At 43.1% G+C, this 20,968-nt stretch overlaps 1 protein-coding gene across 2 annotated transcripts in view; it reads right to left on the bottom strand.

Annotated features, from left to right (window-relative positions):
* Positions 1–2,449: 2,449 nt before the first annotated feature.
* LOC120902286 (protein naked cuticle homolog) overlaps positions 2,450–20,968 on the bottom strand; it is a 43,330-nt gene continuing 24,811 nt past the window's right edge. For both annotated transcript variants that reach the window (XM_040310923.1, XM_040310924.1), the window contains exons 3-7: positions 10,432–10,871; positions 6,820–6,924; positions 5,542–6,680; positions 5,035–5,457; positions 2,450–4,964 (exon numbers count right to left, since the gene is read on the bottom strand). In XM_040310923.1, coding sequence (XP_040166857.1) covers positions 4,061–4,964; positions 5,035–5,457; positions 5,542–6,680; positions 6,820–6,924; positions 10,432–10,871 — 3,011 coding nt within the window. In that variant the 3' untranslated portion in view covers positions 2,450–4,060. The remainder of the gene's footprint in view (positions 4,965–5,034; positions 5,458–5,541; positions 6,681–6,819; positions 6,925–10,431; positions 10,872–20,968) is intronic.

Below are 20,968 nucleotides of genomic sequence, written 5' to 3'. Positions count from 1 at the left end.
ACGACATTGACATTATTGCGATCAACAACAGGACGGCTGCGGAAACGTATGCTGGACTTAAATCAGAAGCTCAGCGGGTTGGACTACAGTTTAAAAGACAAGTACATGCAGGGAGGTCTAGGGATATTACCCCAGATACCTTTCCCTGTATCACCATGGATGATGACACACTGGAGGAGGTGGGTTCCTTCGTATACCTTGAATCCCAAGTCACATTTGACTCTGACACATCCTTGGAAATTCGGAGGCGCATCCTCGCTGGAAATCGCACCTGCTGTAGTCTACGTAAGTGGCTTTGATCTGGTCAAGTCTCCAGGTGAACAAAACTGACGCTATACCGGACTCTTACAGGGTTTTCCAGGGGTTTAATAGTTGTGGGACTCTTCCTTGACTCTTTCTTATGAGAAGTGAACTTCACATGATGGAAATTGGACTCTATGGCGTCCTTTTTGAACAGGCTCCTTGGAAATTCCTATTGGATTTGTACAACAAGGGTGCTATAGAGATCAATTCCCATTACATTAAGTTTATTTCACGCAAGAAGGAGTCAATAAAGTGGCCCACAGCAATGAGAACTCCTGGAAACCCCTGTATAAGGCTCGTTGTGCTCTACGGACTCTGAGACATGGACCTTACTGGAAGGCGATCTACGCGCACTTGGGGTTTTTGAACGCAAAGTGCTACGTTCGATCTTCGACGGAATACGGGTGGAATGATAAACTACGAGCTTATCGAGCTGCTAGGTAATCGATTGGAATTCTGGTGAAAATCGGGCGACTAACATGTTTAGGACATATAGCGAGGAAGCCTGTTTGCTATACAGCCAAGGAGGTCATCGAAAGGGATCCAACAGGCACGTGGAGGAGAGGGGCGCAGCAAGTACGGTGGCTTGACCTGGTCGAGGCAGACTTGCGGAAGATCGGTGCCTAGAGTTGGGGAGATTTGCAGCACAGTACCGGGCGTTATGGCGCAGCATTCTGTTAACGGCACGAGTCGACCAACGGCTCTAGTCCATAATATATACATCATATTTAGGACTAATATCGGTTTGGGATTAGTTTCAAGACCGGTGTAGGTGCAAGGCCAATTCTATGAGGGTTGGGATCAGTTTCAGTACCGGTATGGTTTCTGTAAAAAGCCTACTACTCCTAGATCAAGATGAGGGATTAGTTTCGGGACCGGTTTGGGTTCTGAATCAGTTTGTAATTTAGTTCCTTAAAAGTGCATATCAAAGACCTACTAGGAAAGGAAGCTTTTCGTTCAGATTTTGTGATATAGTAATTAGGAAAAAAAGGCAGGTTTAACTGTATTCACGTTATAGTATCTTGAATATTATTGTTTCTATGGGTTATGTATGAATGATACGTTGGAACAGAACACATCCACAATACATCAGCTTCACACGTCCGATACTGCCGTCTGTGTATGTTGTGTCTTAGATAAAATATTCTTGTAAAACTTTCGAGGGACGAGGATCAACAGAAAAGGGCATGGTGTCTGACATTTTTTGGTGAGAATTATCATAATAAATAAAGCCTTAACCCTAACGATCGTACAAGCGCATACACACAATCTCACTCTTCTTGTCCTGGATATTACAGGGTTTCCCACGATTTATTGGTCAGTTCCCATGATTTTTTGGTGCGTTCCCACGATTTTTTGGTCGTATCCCATAGATTTTTGGTTCGTTCCCATAATTTATTGGTATTTTCCGATTGGATATCAATACAATTGGACCAAAAAATTCTAAGGAACGACCAAAAAATCGTGGGAACGCACAAAAATATGGGAACCCACCAAAAATTGATGGGAACCAACCAATAAATCGTGGGAAACCCTGTATTATGGGATTAGGAAAATATGGCCTACGGACGTCCGATGAAGGAAAATCAAAAGAAAGGCATTTTTATGTTTGTTTGTTTGTTTTTTGCGTGGTATTTGTACTTGTATCATATATCTGTACGGTTTGAGTAATTTACTTTTCGATAAACATATACTCTGATAGACGACCTAACCCAAAAGCAGGAAACCGTAAACATGAAGCTCAACATTAGCCACATTACAATACATATTTTGCACAAACGCACAAGCTGTTTCCATAAACCAAGCCATACAGCAGCAACACGGACTGGCGCTATTGGTTCATTTTCTATTGCCAAAGCACGCAAGCTATCCGTGTAGCTATTTAGATTTCATTCGTTTTTAGCGTTTGGACCACATGGTTTTCCCCAAAGATTTGAATTTCGTTATCTTTTCCTTTTGTCTCATGTCTCATGCTTAATTTTGTATGATTTAAAAGATCTTTAAAATAAATTTAATATACCAAAAGAATTTAACTCACAAATACAACCAAACAATGGATGTTCATAATTTACAATACACCATTCCCTTTAACGTAGACAACGTTGCACAAGTTGCAAAACGGAAACCTTTTGATAATTTTGTTTTCTTGCGCCTTAATAAAATTTCGTTTCAACCTTAATTATGTGCCAGTACAGTAATTTTAACACAATCTAAATTAAAAAAAAACATGTTTCGTTGGTAACCAACCGTCGGGAATATTAGCAAAAATGGCAATGAAATAATTTTAGTAAAAAGCCGTTGCAGTGTAACTTTTCCTCCCCAAAAGTACGTATCGCTTTCCTTCGCACTTCTTTTTCTTCTATCAATTTTCATAAGCGGACTATTCTTTATGTGCATAACAGTTTTAAGAACAAAAAGAGATAAAGTTTTAAACAAACATATCGAGATACACACACAAAAAATCATTAATACGATTTAATAACATGAAATCAGTCTTGTAAGTTTCGTCTTCTTTTTTTTTTCGTCACGTGTTCACATTTAGCAGATTGTTCCAACAATTGAATTCTGTTTGCATTATTTATCAACACCTTTACTCAAAGGTAGAACAACGTTAGAAAGGTAAAGTAGTTTTGACAAATGAAACCGATAAAATGATAGATGAGAAAACATTGAAGAAAAACATCAATATTAATAGAACGAAACAAAAAATGGCAACTGAAACACGGACGAGAAAATCTGCAAAATATGAGAAATTACGGTACATGCATAGAGTGATAGTGTCCATTATCATATGAAGGTATGTTGATATTAGAGTGTTTTCCTTTTTTGTGTTTAAAAACGATTTCATATCAATCAATGTAAAGCATTGTAAGGTGTTTTGTTTGTTTCTCCTTTCCGTTCATTTCCCCCAGCTGCTTCTTCTTCTACCTAGGTTTCGATGATTTGGTTCCAACTAAGAAAATAAATAGTAACTTACTTATGTTACTTATGAGCTAATAGCTTAATACTTATGTTTCCCCTCACACACATACACACACGCAATGAATTCCTAGTTCTCGAAGCTGTTTGTCAGTGTTGCCTCGCGGGCAACATTTACCCATACCCATTGACATAACACGTTAGAAGCCCTATTCTTTCCCCGGATGTGACGACGTTCGGTACATTTACAATTGGGTGAACATTTCCCCCCAAAAAGCTCTGTAATTAATAACAACCCTAACCATTACGCTGCTGCAAAAAATAAACTCTGCACCCACGGGATACTAAACTACGTATACAAGTTGGGAAAATATAGTATATACAATCGCAACAGAAAGGGTAGCGCTTGCGCTCACAACTAGAGTGTTCTATAATGCATATGTACATCGTGATCAGTGAGAGTAACTAGCGGAACACTTGCTTAACACTATTTCTTGTTCTGGCAGTAATGGGCACGCTTTTCACACGCTTAAGACTTTTTCCTGACTCACCATGAGATTCATAAGTACACAAAAGAGAGATATAGTAGGTTGGGAATGAGAACATGGTTGAATGCTTGAGAGAACAATCCGCGAAGCTAGAAGCAACAAAACCAGCCCACGGGCGAATGACGACGTTGGCCTACAGTGGCTATAACGGTGGTAGTAAGCATCGATCACGAAGGGGGTGGCGGTTCTTTCAGTGCCAGCCAGGGACCGGCCACCTGTTCCAGTTCGGCCGTAGCTGCCGGCGTTGAACGAGGCGGCGGTTCCAGCTGCAGACGATCGTACCACCAGCATCAGGATTCGTCCGGATCATTTTCGAAATGGTGATAGTGATGGTGGATGTGCTCGTGCACGTACCGGTGAACGGCAGTCGTCGAAGCGGCCGATGCAGACGAGACGGAATGTGCTCTACCGCTGCCACAGTATCGTGGCTCTTGCTGATGATGATGCTGATGATGCTGTGGCGATTGCGGCTGCGAACGGGACTGCGGTTGATGGTGACGATAACTATGCTTGGTTGCTGCCATTGGCGCTGCCTGTTGTTGCTGCTGGTGCTGCTGTTGCTGCTCAACATCCTCACCATCGTCCGACATGCGGATTAGATTTTCGCATTCGCTCGGATCGGCATTGATTGGCACGGACCCGTACTGGAGCTGAACTAGCTGAGCATCACCGACAGGAATGGATTGTTTGTTTACCACCGTCAACGGAGCTGAAGGCTTCTCAGTGCCAATCGCAACAGTTGGCACTGCTGTCGGTTGACGCGAAGGACTGTGCTGATGCTGGTGGTGCGTTTTAATATTCTTCTTGGTGGCGGAAGCGATCAACGATTCTTTGTTGTATACTTTCTTCGGTGTCACCACCGCTATTTCCGCAATGTCCTCGCTGATCTTCAGATTTTCCAGCAACAAAAGATTGCTCGGCGTCAGTTCTTCCTTGCTCTTGGAACGCTTTAACGGCCGGCTGACGACCGCTCGCTGGAGCTGCATATCGTCCGCTAGTTTGACCTTGGGTACGAGTTTGGGACTACGGTGATCAAGCCACTGCTCGACCTGATTGATGGAGCGAGTTAGTTTCTGCTCGGCCGAGAGATTCGGGTACTGCTGGTTGAGTAGGGCCGTGCTGAGCTTTACCGGCGTCGGCTGGGTCGACCGAGTTGCACCCACAGCTGCCGCCAAGCGATGGTGTTCCTTCCGACTGGTAATTCGAACCAAAAAAAAAAATTATTAACAAACAGTCTTTTGCAGCTTTTTCACACAATACTAACCTTTTCAACTTCGAGTGATGGAAATGATGCTGCAGCAAGCGGTTAGGGGTGCTGGTGGCAAGAGCTTGAACCCCGCCATTTATAGCGGCCGTTGCTGAAGCTGCGTGTGCTGTCGTTAGATGCATGGCCGTGGCAGCACCAACACCACCATTAGCTGCGGCAGCGCAAATTGTTTTGTGAAGGTACGAATCATACCCGCATAGGTTTGCCTCGTGCCCGGCCATCGCGACTAGGGCGGTCGTCGTCGTCGTCGTTGCGGTGGCTTGCGCTCCGCCCAGATCGGCTGCCATGGTAGCACCAGTATTGGCCGCCATCAGCGCTGCAGCGGTCGGATGATGATAGTTGAAGAACACCTGATCCCCAACGCGAGAAGCGATCGTGTGCGATCGGTGGCGATGCTTCGGTGAACTATCATTCGCTTTCCTGCGGAATATATGAAAAGAAAAAAATGCGTGCTTAGTACAAGGATGCCAAACCATATAGTGAAAGCTTTACTGGGGAGCTTACCGATTTGGTTGAAAACAGAGACTATTCTTCACCATACTTTCGCGTATGATCTCGATCAGCTCCCGCCGACACAGTGAGCTCTTCCAGCACTCCTCTTGTGCGGCCGCCATACGGCCTATTACATTCTCGTAGCAATTTTCGTTCCCCACCGATAGGCTACGCGCTCTTGGCCGTCTGGCAAAGTCTTCGGACATCATTTTTGCTGCGATTGCCGTCTTGCGTGAGGCACGTGTCTTGCGAACTAGTTTACGTTTGGCACGCCCAGCAACTCCTGCGGACGGCGCTGGAATGACGACCGTTTCCAAGGCGGACAACGGTGGCAGCAGAGTCGTCGTTGGAGCTCCACCATCGACACAATCGTGACAAATCAGCGCTGCCGTCGATGTGGTTGATTGATTCAATCCAGTTGCTGTTACAGGAAGCGAGGAAGCGGTAGTTTGAAGGCTTGTATTATTAGATGCCGTATGTTGCTGTTGCTGCTGTTGAAGGTTACAGCACTTGAGATTGTTAATGCTTTCGTACACATTCTCATTTGCCTTGCTCTTGGTTGCGTTGGGAGCATTGTTGAGGACACCCTTGCCCGCGCCTGCATTAGCTGCACCAGGACTTAGATTATTTTTATGATACGCTTCAACCAGCAGCTGTCCGACCGCCGACGATCCCTCGGAGCTATTGCTCAGCCCTATCGAGCGATTCACTTGATTATCTCCTGCTAATGCGGTTGCCTTCGACAGATTCGATTCCTTCAACTTCCCCGAACTACCGTTCGAATGATGGTGATGATGGTGGTGATGCTGCTGCTGCTGCTGTTGTTGTTGGTTCTGCAGGGCAGCCTGATTATTGTTTGCCGTTTCGCCATTGTTAGTAACAGCTGTGGCTGCCGTTCGATTGCGAAGCAGCCGGGGACAATTTTCCGACGTGTCGCTACCATCATCATCGGAGATAAGCTTCCGCGAGCGATACCGACGACGGGGCGTGATTATGGCCTTCTTTACTGCAGCCGATGCCGGTTTCGTGGTGGCTGTTTTGCCGTCCGGAGATACGGTCAGCCTGACATTAATGGTTTTGCTACCATAGTGAGGAACTACTACCGATTTGCCTATAGATTCGTAAATTGTCGACACTATTCCGGCAATATCCTGGAACACAAAACAATAGATGAACAATTAATTGCTATCATGGACTGACTATCCGGCTACGTTTCCGGTTACTAAAAATTCTAGGGAACTTGTAAAAAAGCCGGCTATGGCAACGAAGAAGGAGAAACAATTCACTTACATCTTTGGTTATTTTGCCATGACCATCCAGATCGTACAAGGTGAAGGAAAACTGTAGCGGTTGTGGCTTTTTACCATCCTCCAGAGACACATCGCAAGTGAATTCCTAGTGGAAAAGAAGTAAGAAGAGAATAGTTTTAGTGACTACACTTTTTTTCATTACCAAACGATCCAAAATAATGCGCTTAAAATAACATACATCCTACTGCCCCTTTCACAAGACATTCCAATTGTAACATTTCATTATACAGTCAAATATTTATAAAGCTTGTGATTAAATTTTAGTACACAGTGTGCACCTCACTGATTGATAAGTTCATAACCATTTTCAGGACCACACTAAAAGCTAAGATGCTACCTACTACCCGAAAAGAAAATCAAGACAGGATTGTTTGCAAACAAAATTATGCTTTATTATTTCTTCAATACCCGTGACATCTCCGTACACTCTGCCTGTCACAGTGTTAGTACAGAGACCGCAAGTAACTTTGTTTCTACGCTCTTCCAACGCCAGCGTGCATGTTTCAGGTGTCTGGGGATGTTAGATAAGATAAGAATCTACGGGCTGTGTTCAACATGCTCTCGTACAATACAGCGAACCATGTAGATAAACGAATCGCCAAAGCAAAACTGTATATGTATGTGCCCATCAGGAAGGATGGTTATTAGAGGCACAGCAATCACAGAGATATAGATCGGGTGTCTTACTGATACGCTACATGCACACAAGCAATTTATCGTCCTGTTAATTATCGCCAAGCGCCAAGATATACAGACAATCGACGATAAACAAAATAATAATCGATCGATGCAGTCCATTCAACTACCACCACAGTGCACAAAACCAAACACTGACATCACGTGTTGAATCATTTCTGCAAATAATTAATAATTGTTGATTTCGACGTGTGCTATAAACTAGGTGGTCAACAATATTATAGCAAATACTTGTTTAAAGGTATCTTTATTTATGTTACCGAAAATGTATTTGTTAAAGCTAATAAGTGAAATGATTGGAACTATTTCTTGATAAAACCATGTAAAGCCTTACTTCAGTAATGCATCGAATCTTAGAAGTTTGTTGATTCTGGTTGGACATGGAGAATGAACAAAGTCATTGAACAGCTAATTACACAGCTAATTGAGTGCAAAAAAGAAGCAATTGTAAAAGCCATTTATCAGAGTACATTTATCGTTAACCTAATAAATGATCTTGATGCTAGACGATAAAATCATGCACAAGTGTCTCGTTTTCATGAAGAAATGAATGGTTCTTTCACATCGTAGCCGAGTTTCTTTTTTTATGATACCTATGGGTACGGCTAGTACATTCGAGATGTGTACCGCATATAAGCTTTATATTTGGCGAATTCAAATCGTTTTATTTAAATGTAATGACGGCGCTATGTTAACGATTGTAATCAATTTTAACCCGTTAACTAAACATAACTTCTTATTAATATCCTTATTTTTTTATTTAAACAGTCCGGACACATAACGAACACCTCTTATGCACGCTAACAACCGTTTAATGTCTTCAAATAAAAACCACACAGTATGTTTATTTCCTTGATTACTTTAGTACGTAGAAAGTATCTCAAACACAGTTGTAGCATTTGCAAATTAATCCCTATTTTCGTTTCTTAACCTTTGCCCACACAAAAAAGATGGGTCTTTTATGGCATATGGCATGCACACACACACTGTTGGCCCTGGTCACGATTAGTATGCCCACGGTTGAATGGGAAGCAAATCAAGGCAGCAATAACAAAAAATAATAATGATAGTAACAACAATAATAAATCCTCAAAGTATGCCGCCCCTATCGAGCCCCTCGTTGACGGATTGGATTATTCACATGCACACCGACGACGCTAGGCAAAAGCTAAACATTCCTTCTGGTCGGCAATGGCGGCAACGGCGGCAGTACGCACTCCCGCCGGCTTGATCCCGGCCTATATGCCAAGATTCTCGTTCAATTCTCGTTTGTTTGTATTTATCAATGAACAAACCACTACCACCACACACCTCGCGACCACCTTTTGTTCCTTCGTTGTTATGCCTTCTCGCAATGTCCATGTGAGCGAGATTCGAGTGGGTGCTGCAGATGGACGATTGTGGGGTTGAATTGGCGCACAGAGGTTTGAGATCTGTAAACTGTAAAATCGCAAATTGATAGGTACTGGCCAAAACCAAATCATTATAAAAATCGAAGCTACACATACTATACACTCATAAGAATGCATTGGACGGGAAAGCAAATTATCGCTAGGCAGGAATTCACAACCTATGACTAAAGGGTTTCCCCTTTCGACGGTCGCCACCCTTCACTCAATGGCGCGCGCGTGTGTGTATGTGTATAAAGTGGTCTTCTTTTTTTACTCGACCGCGATACGAAAATAAATAAATCAAAACTTCAACGACCGCGACTTCGGACCGATTAGCTTCACCCCGCTGCCGGTCTCGCTCTCTCGTTCCCTCCGGTTACCGTCTACACCAGACCCGATAGAAAGGGAGAAAATCGGGAGATATTGGATCGTCCACATCGGCGGCGGCTTCGCTTTGTAAATTCTCTTCAAACGAGCTCGTCTCCTAACAAGCTTTCCTTCCCTTCATCCCTTGTGCTTCATCGATGATCCACCTCCTTCCCACACACGCTTCTTCTCTCTCTCATTCACATTTTTTCGATCGGCAACTTCAAGCATTTCAACCAAAACCGGATCGTTTCGTGCCATGCTGCCAACGTCTTCCACACTGCACCACACCGCTACACGGCGGCGGTGAAGTACATCGCGCGTCTCACGCAGCCGTATATACCCCATCATCCCTCCGTTATTATCAGCTAACTGCTTTAGCGGAGCGCGAGTGTCGGGTCGGCAACTTTCACAAGCACACAGAGGGTCCCTGATAACACAGCCGGCCGATTGTCAAACGCTTCAGAGGGTACCGCCGTTGTCAAATGCGCGGCTGGGCCCCACCGCCGCTTGTCTCCGTGCTTGCCAACGGGGGAAACGGCAGATGAATAGCTTGCTGACTCGCCAAAGGCAGCGAACCAAACGGTCACCACACAATATTAGTCTATTTCGAACTTTTTTTTATGCAGCTTATGTTTACGTGGAAGGTGTTTATCGTGACGGGGACATTGATAAGTGGTTAGCAATTTTATGGTACCACAGGCAGCAGGTTATTCTCAGTATTTGTTGATGGTTGATTTTAAGCTGACCCCCAGTGACAGGCAACAACGTTTCGATCCTTTTGGAAATTTCAATATTTATAATAGAAATCTTATCATCTTTCGAACATGCAATAAACACATTAACAACACTCAGCTGTGCCTAGCGTATTTTTTTCTGTTGCTCTCAAGAAATCCTTGAATTTTGCTACACATTAATTATTGTTGGACATATTATAGGTAGCTCTCAAACATTTTCCTCTAATTCTGAGTAAGTTAATGAGCACAAAGGACTATGTTTTGTTAACCTGCTGTAGCGTCTTTCACGGCTCATGCATAATTAAAATGTGTATACCCAATGAACAACCCATCTGATCGTGATTAGACTTTGTTTAATGGTCATTTATGAACAAAAAAAAGGGTACAAAGCGTTCGACCTACCTCTAATCGCACCCGATCTGGATCACTTCGAATAGTGGCGGCGGTGGTGTTGATTGTGTTAGTAGCTCCAGCACCGGACGCCCCACCGGCCGCTGCATTGCCGCCTCCCGCCTTCCCGTTGGTGCACTTCCGGAAGGCATCTTTCTGTGATTTGTGATGGTGGTGCTGCTGCTGCTGCTGCTGCTGGTGGGACGTGCCCGAATGATTATGTCCATTCGAAGACGGTGACTGATGATGATGTCCGTGATGATGATGGTGGTGACTATGCTGGAAGGATGTTTTCGTCTGGCCAGTGCCAGAACCGGTGCTTGCGGATGATTTCACTTTAAGCATTTGCTCGCGATCACTAGTTAGCAGTAGGTCGGGTGGTGCACTGCAGGCTGAAGGCGCCCGGCCGGGATAGATCAGCTCTTCCGAGTCGGTGGCGCATTCTTGTAGCACTGTAAAACAAATATACAAGAAAAAGTAACTCATTAGCACACTCAAATGTCGGTTCGTGGAAGTTGCTTCACAAAACATTCGAACTTTGGATCGATCCGTGCTGCTGAAAGTAAAATATGGAGAATGATGACGCAAACGCTCATGGCAAAGTGTAAACGAAACGAAGCATCTTTGAAGTAAAGGGCTTAAGGGGCTGTGCATTCGTTAATGGGACACATTTAATCATAAAACAGTATCGCGAACATCTTCTTTCGACTACAAAAACCTTTTCACATGAAAGGAAGATTTCGAAACCGCATACATTGGAGTCAACGGAATTGGATATTTGTTTCCTATTTTTGTTCACCTTTCATGTTCACTCTTTCCCATTTCGCCTAGGGAACCAGGACAAGAAGCGGGGTGTGCGGTGTGTGATTGGAATGTCTTCACACTTAAAGCACTTTCCTTTGATCTGATTCAAAAAGATGCCATATATACAGACACACACACACCCAGGCTCGTGGAATGCTCTTTTCGACGATTTTCGACTGCTCCACGGCAAAAGAAAACTGGGACGAAGATGGTGATCATCATCTTAAGGTGATGTGTTGTTGCGCTGCTCCGTCCGCGGGCAAAAGAGTTGACGCGCGTCTGTTAAACGCGTTAATGGGCGCACTACTGTTCCGTGTTGTTTCAAAGCACACCGAAAGACGACACTTGGCGCTCTGTTTAGCAAAGGATGTTCCCATACCGAGAGGGTCGGAGAGCAGACAGGAGTGTGGTGCAGGCTAGGTCGTGTAGGCAAGCGAACCGACGACCGAAACGCTGTGTAGCGACAGCTGTCGTTAAATGCCAGTGGGGAACATCCGTTACAGTATTTTCTTTGAAGATTGCTGTTTTGCTTTTGGATGAAATGGGTTAAATGATGCCGAGCAGCACTTTTTTTACTGATTTGTGGCAAGCGCGTATCAGCAAATGGAAATGTTTTCTTTGAAGGTGTGCATCATTCAATACACGAAGAAGGTTGAGGTTTTTTAAACAAATCTGGAATATTAATTATACAACGGTTATATTTTTTGGTTGGTTTTACGTAAAAACAACTGTATCATCAAAATTCATTGAAAACAGAATCGATAAATGATTGATCCTTCCCACGATTCAATTATTGATTTCGTAATGTACCATATTCAAGAGTTTTCGCTTTTTCCATGCAGACCTCTATTCTAACCGTGCATCGTCCGTCACTAGCGTCTCCATTTCCATTCCTACAAAAACTATGCTGCTTCCATTCACTGAAATGCGGCCTCATTTGCATGAGATGAAGTGCATATTTAGATTGACTGTTTAATTAAAATTTCAATTAAAATCCACCATTCAGCTCAGCACCATTCAGCCATATGCTCGAACCGCCGATATTCGACAGCCACTAAACCGCATCACAGTAGTGGAAGAGAGAGGGTAATATGGCAGTGGACGGTGGGAAATTCCAAATTTTACGTTTCTATTATCATACCACACGCGATAAACGCAAATACTGTGGCAGTCCACAAGCACATACGGTCGTATGCCAAATCAAACGACTATAGCAAATCGGGCAGATAAATTGATTTTAAAATCCGAACCTGCTCGCACTCTCTCGTTGATAGGAAAATTAAAAACAACGATTAAATTGGAATTTAAATCACTTCCTGCAAAATCACTGGCCATACCCGCCGAAAACGGATGGGAAATGTGGTGAAAGGAAAATAAAATCCTTTCCATATGGTGGCGCGGTCCAATGTGCAAGGTGAGAACCATTGGGAGGGCTGGAGGGAACTACTGTACCAAACTACCGGAACAGGATTCCGTGTGCCTCGAGTCGGATTGCCTTCTGGATGCTATGGCTTCCGTTGTATGTGTATGTGTGTGTATTTGGTTGTGTGCACGATTTAGTGTACGTGATTGGCGTGCTTAACGATGCGGATTAGAAGCGTTTTTCACAGCGTTTCTGCTGAACCGTACACTGGCCAACCCCAGCCCCACAGGGAACAAGTTTTTGGGCAAAGTTCGCCTTTTGGTATGCAATTTCCTCATGAGTTTTTCATACACACACACACATGCACATACACACTAACACATTCAAAAATTGGAGCAAATACACACCACCTTCATCAACACGCTCTTTTCCATTTCCGAGGATTAAATCTGATTTTCGTACGGATGGAGAGCACTCCCGAACGATAAGAGCCGTTGATAGACAGACGTACAGAGTCAAATCTATTTTTTGCCACACGATAAAACCGTCCATCCATTCAATGGTGGGGGGTTTTTTGGCCTGACCCTTCCGGCACACATTAGCACCGGCTTTGTACGATGTCTGTCTGCTGACAGCATCTGTCGTGGCCGCCTGTACGTGAACAGTATGTGAAACGATTTCCGGTTGACTTAGTTTGCTGGCTACAAATCGCGTAAGCTGTCTGATTTCGTTCAATCGGGAACGTTTTGTTACCAAAAAAATAGTTTAATACGGCAAGTAAAGTAGTTAGGAGAAGAGCTCTTTTTTAATGCTGATAGTTTGCAAAATGCCGTTTCATACGCTATTCTTAAATTATAAAAATGTAAGCAAAAAAACACAAAAAATCACTCGTGGCTTCTCACGACAAACCTCACACGGTGCTGCTGGCAGGAATGCTATGACAAACTAATAGCGTGTCACCACCAGACAACTGTGCCTTGCGGCGCTGCATAGTCGTTTCAACATTCGTTCGTGTCATTCACGGTTCGATAAATGTCGTTTGCGGGTGAATTTTTGTGGTTCGTCTCCATCCTACGAACGGACCACCACACCACTACTGCCTTCGTAGTGCATCACTGCGGGTAGAGAGGAAAACTAAAAGGAAAAACGGAACGCTACCTTTGAAGAATGCCGCAACAACACACAAAAAAAACATGTGAACAAAGTTTGAAAAAGTACCATAGTTAGAGGAACACAATATACGAATGCCGAAGGGAGGTGCTGCATATTATGCGCCAAACGGCGCAACACGAGAATATTTAAAAAAAAACACTGTCACTTACACACGTGCTAGTTCTGGAGGAATGTGACAGTCGAGTGCTTCGTGGGATTGTCTGCTTTAGTAGACACCAAGGCACAATGAAATGTTGAGTGCAAAGCGAAACCAACAACACAATTAAGTAATTTATATAAAAAACTTCTCAAAAACTAAACCACAGAGCTTTCGAATGCAGCATTTACTGTTTGTTGGGAAATTGAAACAAATTCCTCAACGTCTTAAATAAGTATAGACTTTGTTTTGACTTCTCTCATTCCAACCGTACATGCCGTACAACCGTACACAGTTTAACAACATATTTTGGCTTCCAATTGCCCTCTTGGCGTGTATCCATCTCTATGCGATGTCCATGCCGCCCGAACGCTAACAGTAACGCTGTCCTCTTCCATCGCTCTAAGTTTTGCTTTCAGCCCCCCATTCAAGTGGCACCAGAGAAAAACAGACATCGGTGCGATGCTCGTGGCGCAGCAATTCGTGTCACGGGATGTGACAGGCGCGGATAGGATAGAGATCGACTCGTTGAATGAGACACCGTAACGATCGCAGCTGCCAGATGCACAATACACCGCCGCACACACCATACACCATACCGCAAGCAGCAGCGGCCAGGATGATGTGGGACAACAAGAAGTGAAAGCAAAACCATTACGAAACCAAATGCACTATGGTGGCTAAATTTCAAGTGATTTTCGAGTTCGAATGTAGCAGTGATTTAATGCCGTCCAACGTGCGTTGGCTATTTCAGTGTGCCAGAGAACGAAACGGGCTTTTAACGGTTGTAAGGAGGATTATTGATATTTTTCCTAGTAAAGCATAGCATACAGATCTTTGCTTTCGAGTGCATATATTAAACATTGATAATAACACGGGATGATCGCTTCATATAAATACAACTGCAACAAGGCAAGCAGACATTCTCTTTTAAAAGGCATGTGAATCTACCACTTGAAACTACGATGAACTTATAACATACATCACCATCATCGTTTTGATAGATGGCAAGTGTGCCTTAGTCATCTTGAGTGAACATTTCTATGAGATTAGGACGACAGACAAACGTGTATATTTCGAATTGCTTGTATTCTTCGTAAAATATGTCAGTACACGTACGTAAGACAGCAAGAGTAAAACAAGACACTTCCAATACAAACATTTTTGAGAAAATCTGGAGCAAGATTTTCAGAACATTCCTAAATACTTAGGGGGTGAACATCCCGGGAGAGTACACTCACGAGTGAAACAACGTAATATTTACGTCTGTTTCAAGACGAGGGCACATTCCCATGACTTGTTTTCTTTTGTGATATGTTTTGAAGTTTCTCTCTGGAGAAAATCGGAATGAAAACAGTAAAACGTACGACGCTTGTGTGACAAAATTTTTCATTCTTCACTTCACAATTCACAATTCTTTTTTTTTTTAATTTAAAGTTACGTCTTTAGCTTTCGCCACTCTCCATCTATTTGTATAGATTTTCAATATTAAGGCATATTTCTTGACGGTCCCGTGATACAGTCATCAACTCGACCGACTCAATGACATGTCCGTCATGGGTTCAAGCCAAGAATAGACCGACAAGACATTTTTTCAGACCAACGTTAACGAGGAACCGGTATAAGATCAGCTAGAATGAGGAAAACCGCTATAAGTGAAAACAATAGGCGCCACACACACCTTCCGCATTACTACTATTTCAGAAACGATAGGCTGCCGGCGCGGTCAACGGTAAGCGGAAGTGATTCTATCCTCACGACTCTCTTCTCGACTGCCCTCACGATGATGGTAATGATGATGATACTGATGATGGTACCAGGGTGTTGTTGTCAGTTGTGGTGTCATTCCAAACTGGCCAGATTCGATCAAATCACGTCGCGCTACAGATTCACGCCGACCAGTTGAATTGTTACCCAATAAGGATAGTTTGCGGCACCGCACGCTTGGCTTTACACGCTTTTTACAAAACCCGCGCCTCGGGAAGAGTGGAACAGTATTTCTGTGCCTGTTTTCGCCTTTCTTTATTGGCCGATCGTGATGGAATTTCACCGTAACGTTTCATCATCGTCGCTTCGGTTTACGAGCGCATCGTACACACCACACCGGGGCAAGCTCTCTACCATCGGAGGACGAACGGTTGACGATACCGAGCAGTCGTTGTCGCTGTATCGTAGGAATGGATCGTCCAGCCGTTGGTAAGGCATCATCACAATATCCCTATATCCAACCATTGGCGTGCATCGTTATCGCCACGAAAATGTCATTTCCAAATGAACAATAGCGGCAGCAGTGGTCTGGGTCGTGAGCAGGCTATAAAAATAAAATGCTAGCAACTTCTCAGCTGGAGAAAGTGAGACAAAGATATTGGATGGAAATAGAGATCACTCCAAATATACAACACAAAAACAAGAAGTTCATATAAGGGAAATATTTTTCTAAAGATGCCAGTAGTAGATACTACAATTTCTTAGTAGAAATACTACAATTTCTTAGTAGAAATACTACAATTTCTTTACAAAAGATATATTATTTGTGCTATCAAAACTGATAGTTTTAATTTGACTTCAAATATCTACAACTTCGACGATTGTCAATTCGATCGGATTAAATTGAAAGCACACTACAAAACTATAATATAAAAATTAAGCATTCTGTTGAACGTTGTGTATACTGTGCTGCAAAAAATTACCACATACATAACACATTATTACAAAAAGAAACAGCAAAATTAATCTCTCCATGCTGTGTTCGCCATCCACAATTGATGCTCATCATAAAAGGGAAGTATTAGTGTCTTTTTGTGACTAAAAAAAATGATCCCTCATAACAAGGTTAATTGAAAATCGCACATCATCTCCTCTGCCTGGGCAAGTTTTTAAACGAAAAAAACACACACACTCGCTAACACACAGCACACAACTCATGTGCTCCAACATGGTACGCGAAAAAAGAAAGTATTTAATTTTAACTGGACATGAAATATGAGATGCATTTTCGGCAATACAAGTGCGCTCAACACACATACACAGCACGAACGTCCAGTTGGACGTTAATGGTACCAGAACGATGAATGATAATGGAAGCGAGATTGAGTTTAAATTGATTCTGCAACACTCTGCGGTGTCCGTTCGGCCCCAAAAGGACACCTGAGGAGCCACCACCTTTTGGTTGCATTTTATGTGTCTTTTTTTTTAGCGTTTACTTTCGTGATGGAAAACTCTCGCCCTTTATTTTGTCGGCACCTGGTATTGCTAATTACTGTCACATTACGGTGAAATCGGACGCCAACGATAAAGTTTGTAAGTGAACGATGATGTCCACACCGTGTCAACCGGATCTCATAAATACTCAGCAATGTGGGACATGGTTTTGTGACCATCTTTTTGCACTGATAAACATAACTTTTGGACTATTCATATACACACCTTGCTGGAAAGGTTTCACAGTCACAATTGTCACAATTTGGAAACGTGAACAATTTATAAAATTAGTAAAAATATATGCATCTGAAATTTTGATAAAAGGCAATTCTAGTCATTTCTTTGAAAAAAAAAAAAAAACAATTAATTCTATAATTCATCAAGCCTACGTTAAGAAGATACAGATACACACTGTATAACAAAGCATGTGACAAAAAATATGAAATGCGGGAAAAGAGATTATTTGATTCTACGGCGTTGTAGAAAATGGTTTGTTTTGCTACTTCTGAATGTTGCCTTCATTTGGCATCAAGGAAAGGTTACAGTTGGGAAAAAAATCATTAAGATAATTAAATCGCAGGATTACAATCAATGTTTTCTCACTTGATGTTGATGTAACTATCGCAGGGCTTTTACTCTTTGCAACCTACTGACAATGATTTATTAAGCTCTGGTAATTGATGTCATCATTGCTTATCAATACCGGGTACGGGAGTATCCATTAACGTGGAATATTTCTATTCTTCTGTTTAGGTCGGTAGTAAGGAGCTTCTATCGGGATAAAAAAAATGGCACAGAATAGCAGGAGATGGATCATGGAATGATCATGCAATACTTTGTGAATAAACCAGGTGCGCTGTTGTTATAAACTTTCCACACATTTTCCCCTGAACCTAGTATAATTACTGGTTTGGGATTCATATGTTAATGGCATACATAGTTTACACAGAAATAAAATTACCCGACGCTTGTTGATCTGCTCAAACATAACATTTGTACCAAAAGTATTAACATACTATGATATGATACTAAATTTCACGCGTCTTTCATGCAATTAATGCGCTCTGAACTGTAATGCATTCCAAAAATTACGATCATAACTTTTATATGCACTCTCTCATTCATACACACACTCTCACTGTGAGAGGCTTACGAGTGGGCCTAGAAAGCAATGAACGATAATAAACATGCATAGAAAAAGGGTATAATAAAAATACCACCATTCAAGGACCCATTCAGACCAGCTCCAAGCATTCGAGACATCCTGAGCCATCGTCATGCCGCTCGGTGAGACAAACGGCGGCGCCGTAAGGCTTAAGCGAACAATAACAAAAGACAAGCAAAGCCGCCTCCTTCCCAAGCTTGATAGATGATCCTTGAAGTGACTGCACAATCAGAATCATCAAGACTACGAACGACTACAAACCAAGCGTGTTGACAACCTGCAGAGAAGGCCACAACACACAGAGCCGGCGATGATATGAGGGGAAGGGCAAGGAACAGAACGCGGGGTGTGTGCTCGGTATTGCACTTTCAAGTGGCAGCAGCACAGCGAGTATTCATCTTCGCGATGGTGTTTGTGATGGTGGGTTCATAAATCATTAATTAATATCATGCCGGCTCGCGCGAGCGTAGCTTTTGACCGGCGCGGCGCTATGTACTGACGACAGAGCCGTGCCCGGGTCCCAGTCGCTGTCGGTGGGTGAACGTCCGGTGGAACTGGTTTGATGCATCAGAACTGCACAAAACACCTGCCCATTCAAAAGGTCTTCTCTTCGTGCACGGCAAAAACTCCTGAACGTCCGCGGCGTCTCCATCATGACGCGGGCAAAACGGCCTCGCGTTTACAAGCACACTCGCTATGCCAACCCGTGGGCCCCGTACTCTCGCTACCACTCTCAGCTAGCAACCTACTTCAAATATAAACGCGTCGTCATTCCGCTGGCTCTACAATGGCGTGACGAGGAAATCTTCGATTGTCGGCAGTGAATCTTTTGATGTTGCTGAAACCGAACCGAGTTGAGACACGGCGAGCGCATTCAATCTGTGGGCTAATAACAGACAAAACGAGCAGGCAAATATCGTTTGTCGAGCGGGCGGTGAATACCAAAGAACTGGATGCTCAAAATTTCAACTTAAAAACTCAGCCGGTTTTATACAGAAATATTATTTAACGATCCATGTTAAAATTCTACCATGTTGGAAATCTTTAAACAGAGCCACAAGGCCTCTTATCCAACATACATATATGTGAGCAATTCGAGTGTGATTTAATATGTTGAATGTAATTCAATAAAAAGTGTCGATCTGTATAGTTGATGAACTAGATAAAAATCCTTGGCTGGTTTTTGTTATTCGCAAAGAATGACCTCGGTCGTATTACTTAGGTCCATGGCTGTTAACGTTAATATTTTTTGACAACGCAAAAACAGAAACATCACCTCCCATCGCAGCACGAATCTTAATCGCTCCCTCGAAATGAGCTTTTCTCGTAATGTCGGTAAATATTAAAAGAGCCACTCTCGTTGGTGGTGCCAATAAAATTATGCCCACTAGCGGCGCAACATGGAACACACGCACTAACCTACTACCGACCACAGGTTGTCTCAGGATTAATCTGTTGCCATCGGCATTCGTTTAGTGGCTCGCAGGTTTTACGGATTTGGCGCGCCAGCGGTGGTTGGTTTATGCTTATTTTTTTCACTCGCAGGTCTATTCTTTTAAAAATTCAGGCGACTCTACCCCCATACTGGAAGTTTCAACCGCAGCATTTGTGTGGGGAGCGGGGAAAGCGTCACTAGGGGATTAAGATTCCATTTTCGTGGGCTGTTTAACGCTAACCGGCATTTGTGCGATGCCGCAGGCTTTGCAAACGTGGAACTGACACATCTTGAGAAGCATGTGAGACGGATAAGCACCGTACGCCTTCGGCCACCCAGCCTAATGTCTTTGATTGCTCAGCTCAAACTTAGTTGCCGAATTAATAAAAGTCCCATAAAAGAGCGAGCCCGATGATGGCAGCAACAGCAGCGAAACAACCAGTCATAAATGTAAAATAAGTTGACGCTTTTATCTCCTCCCAAATAGCGACTCGGCCCCGCAAGCGTAGACATCTTGGTTCGGACTAAATCTCGTCTCTGCCAAACTCGTCACATACATGGTATGGTTCAAATGTGTTGTATGAGCTAATATAACATGTAAAGCATGTTAACAGAGTACTTGATAAAGTGCCTATGTTAGATGAAATAATCATTGAAGTTTAATGATTACTAATTCGAATCCACGACCATCCAACCATTTCAAACTGATTTGGTATTTTATTAGTGCTTTGACTACTTCAAAGAACGCTCCATCAGTACATCTTCAAAGATCGGGCCTGTCTGATGCTAAGGGATTTGATTCGGCTTTGTTTAATTGCCTAACCCTTCTAGCTTTAAGTGGTTTCTTCCGCACATTCCATTTTCAAAAACTCCATCCACTTCAAATCGTTTCCATTCATTGTGAAATGACGCATCGGGTACTTTACATGTCCCGAAATCGAGGGAACTTCCTCTAGCGGTTGGTATGTCAAACAACTAAACACAAAAACATCCGAGGGTTTGTGTTACGAACGACGATGAATGAAAAAAAGGCCACAGATTTGACAACCATCTTCCGGTGGCTATGTCACGGTGGTCCTCGTTTCCTGGTCAACTACTCAAGCGTGCACGGTCCTGCATGGTAAGAACCATTATAATGCATCCCGTTCTTGAATGAGAATTTTCTACTCCGGTTAAAGTCCTTAGGAGGTGAAAAGAATACACATGGCACAAAAAAAAAAAATTTGAATACCTCCACTCGACAAGGAGGCTATGTTCAAAAACTGAACAAAC

Source organism: Anopheles arabiensis, chromosome 3 (assembly GCF_016920715.1).
Source record: "Anopheles arabiensis isolate DONGOLA chromosome 3, AaraD3, whole genome shotgun sequence".
NCBI lineage: Eukaryota > Metazoa > Arthropoda > Insecta > Diptera > Culicidae > Anopheles > Anopheles arabiensis.
Note: the sequence above shows the minus strand (reverse complement) of the source record. Positions and strands in the feature narration are given on the sequence as shown.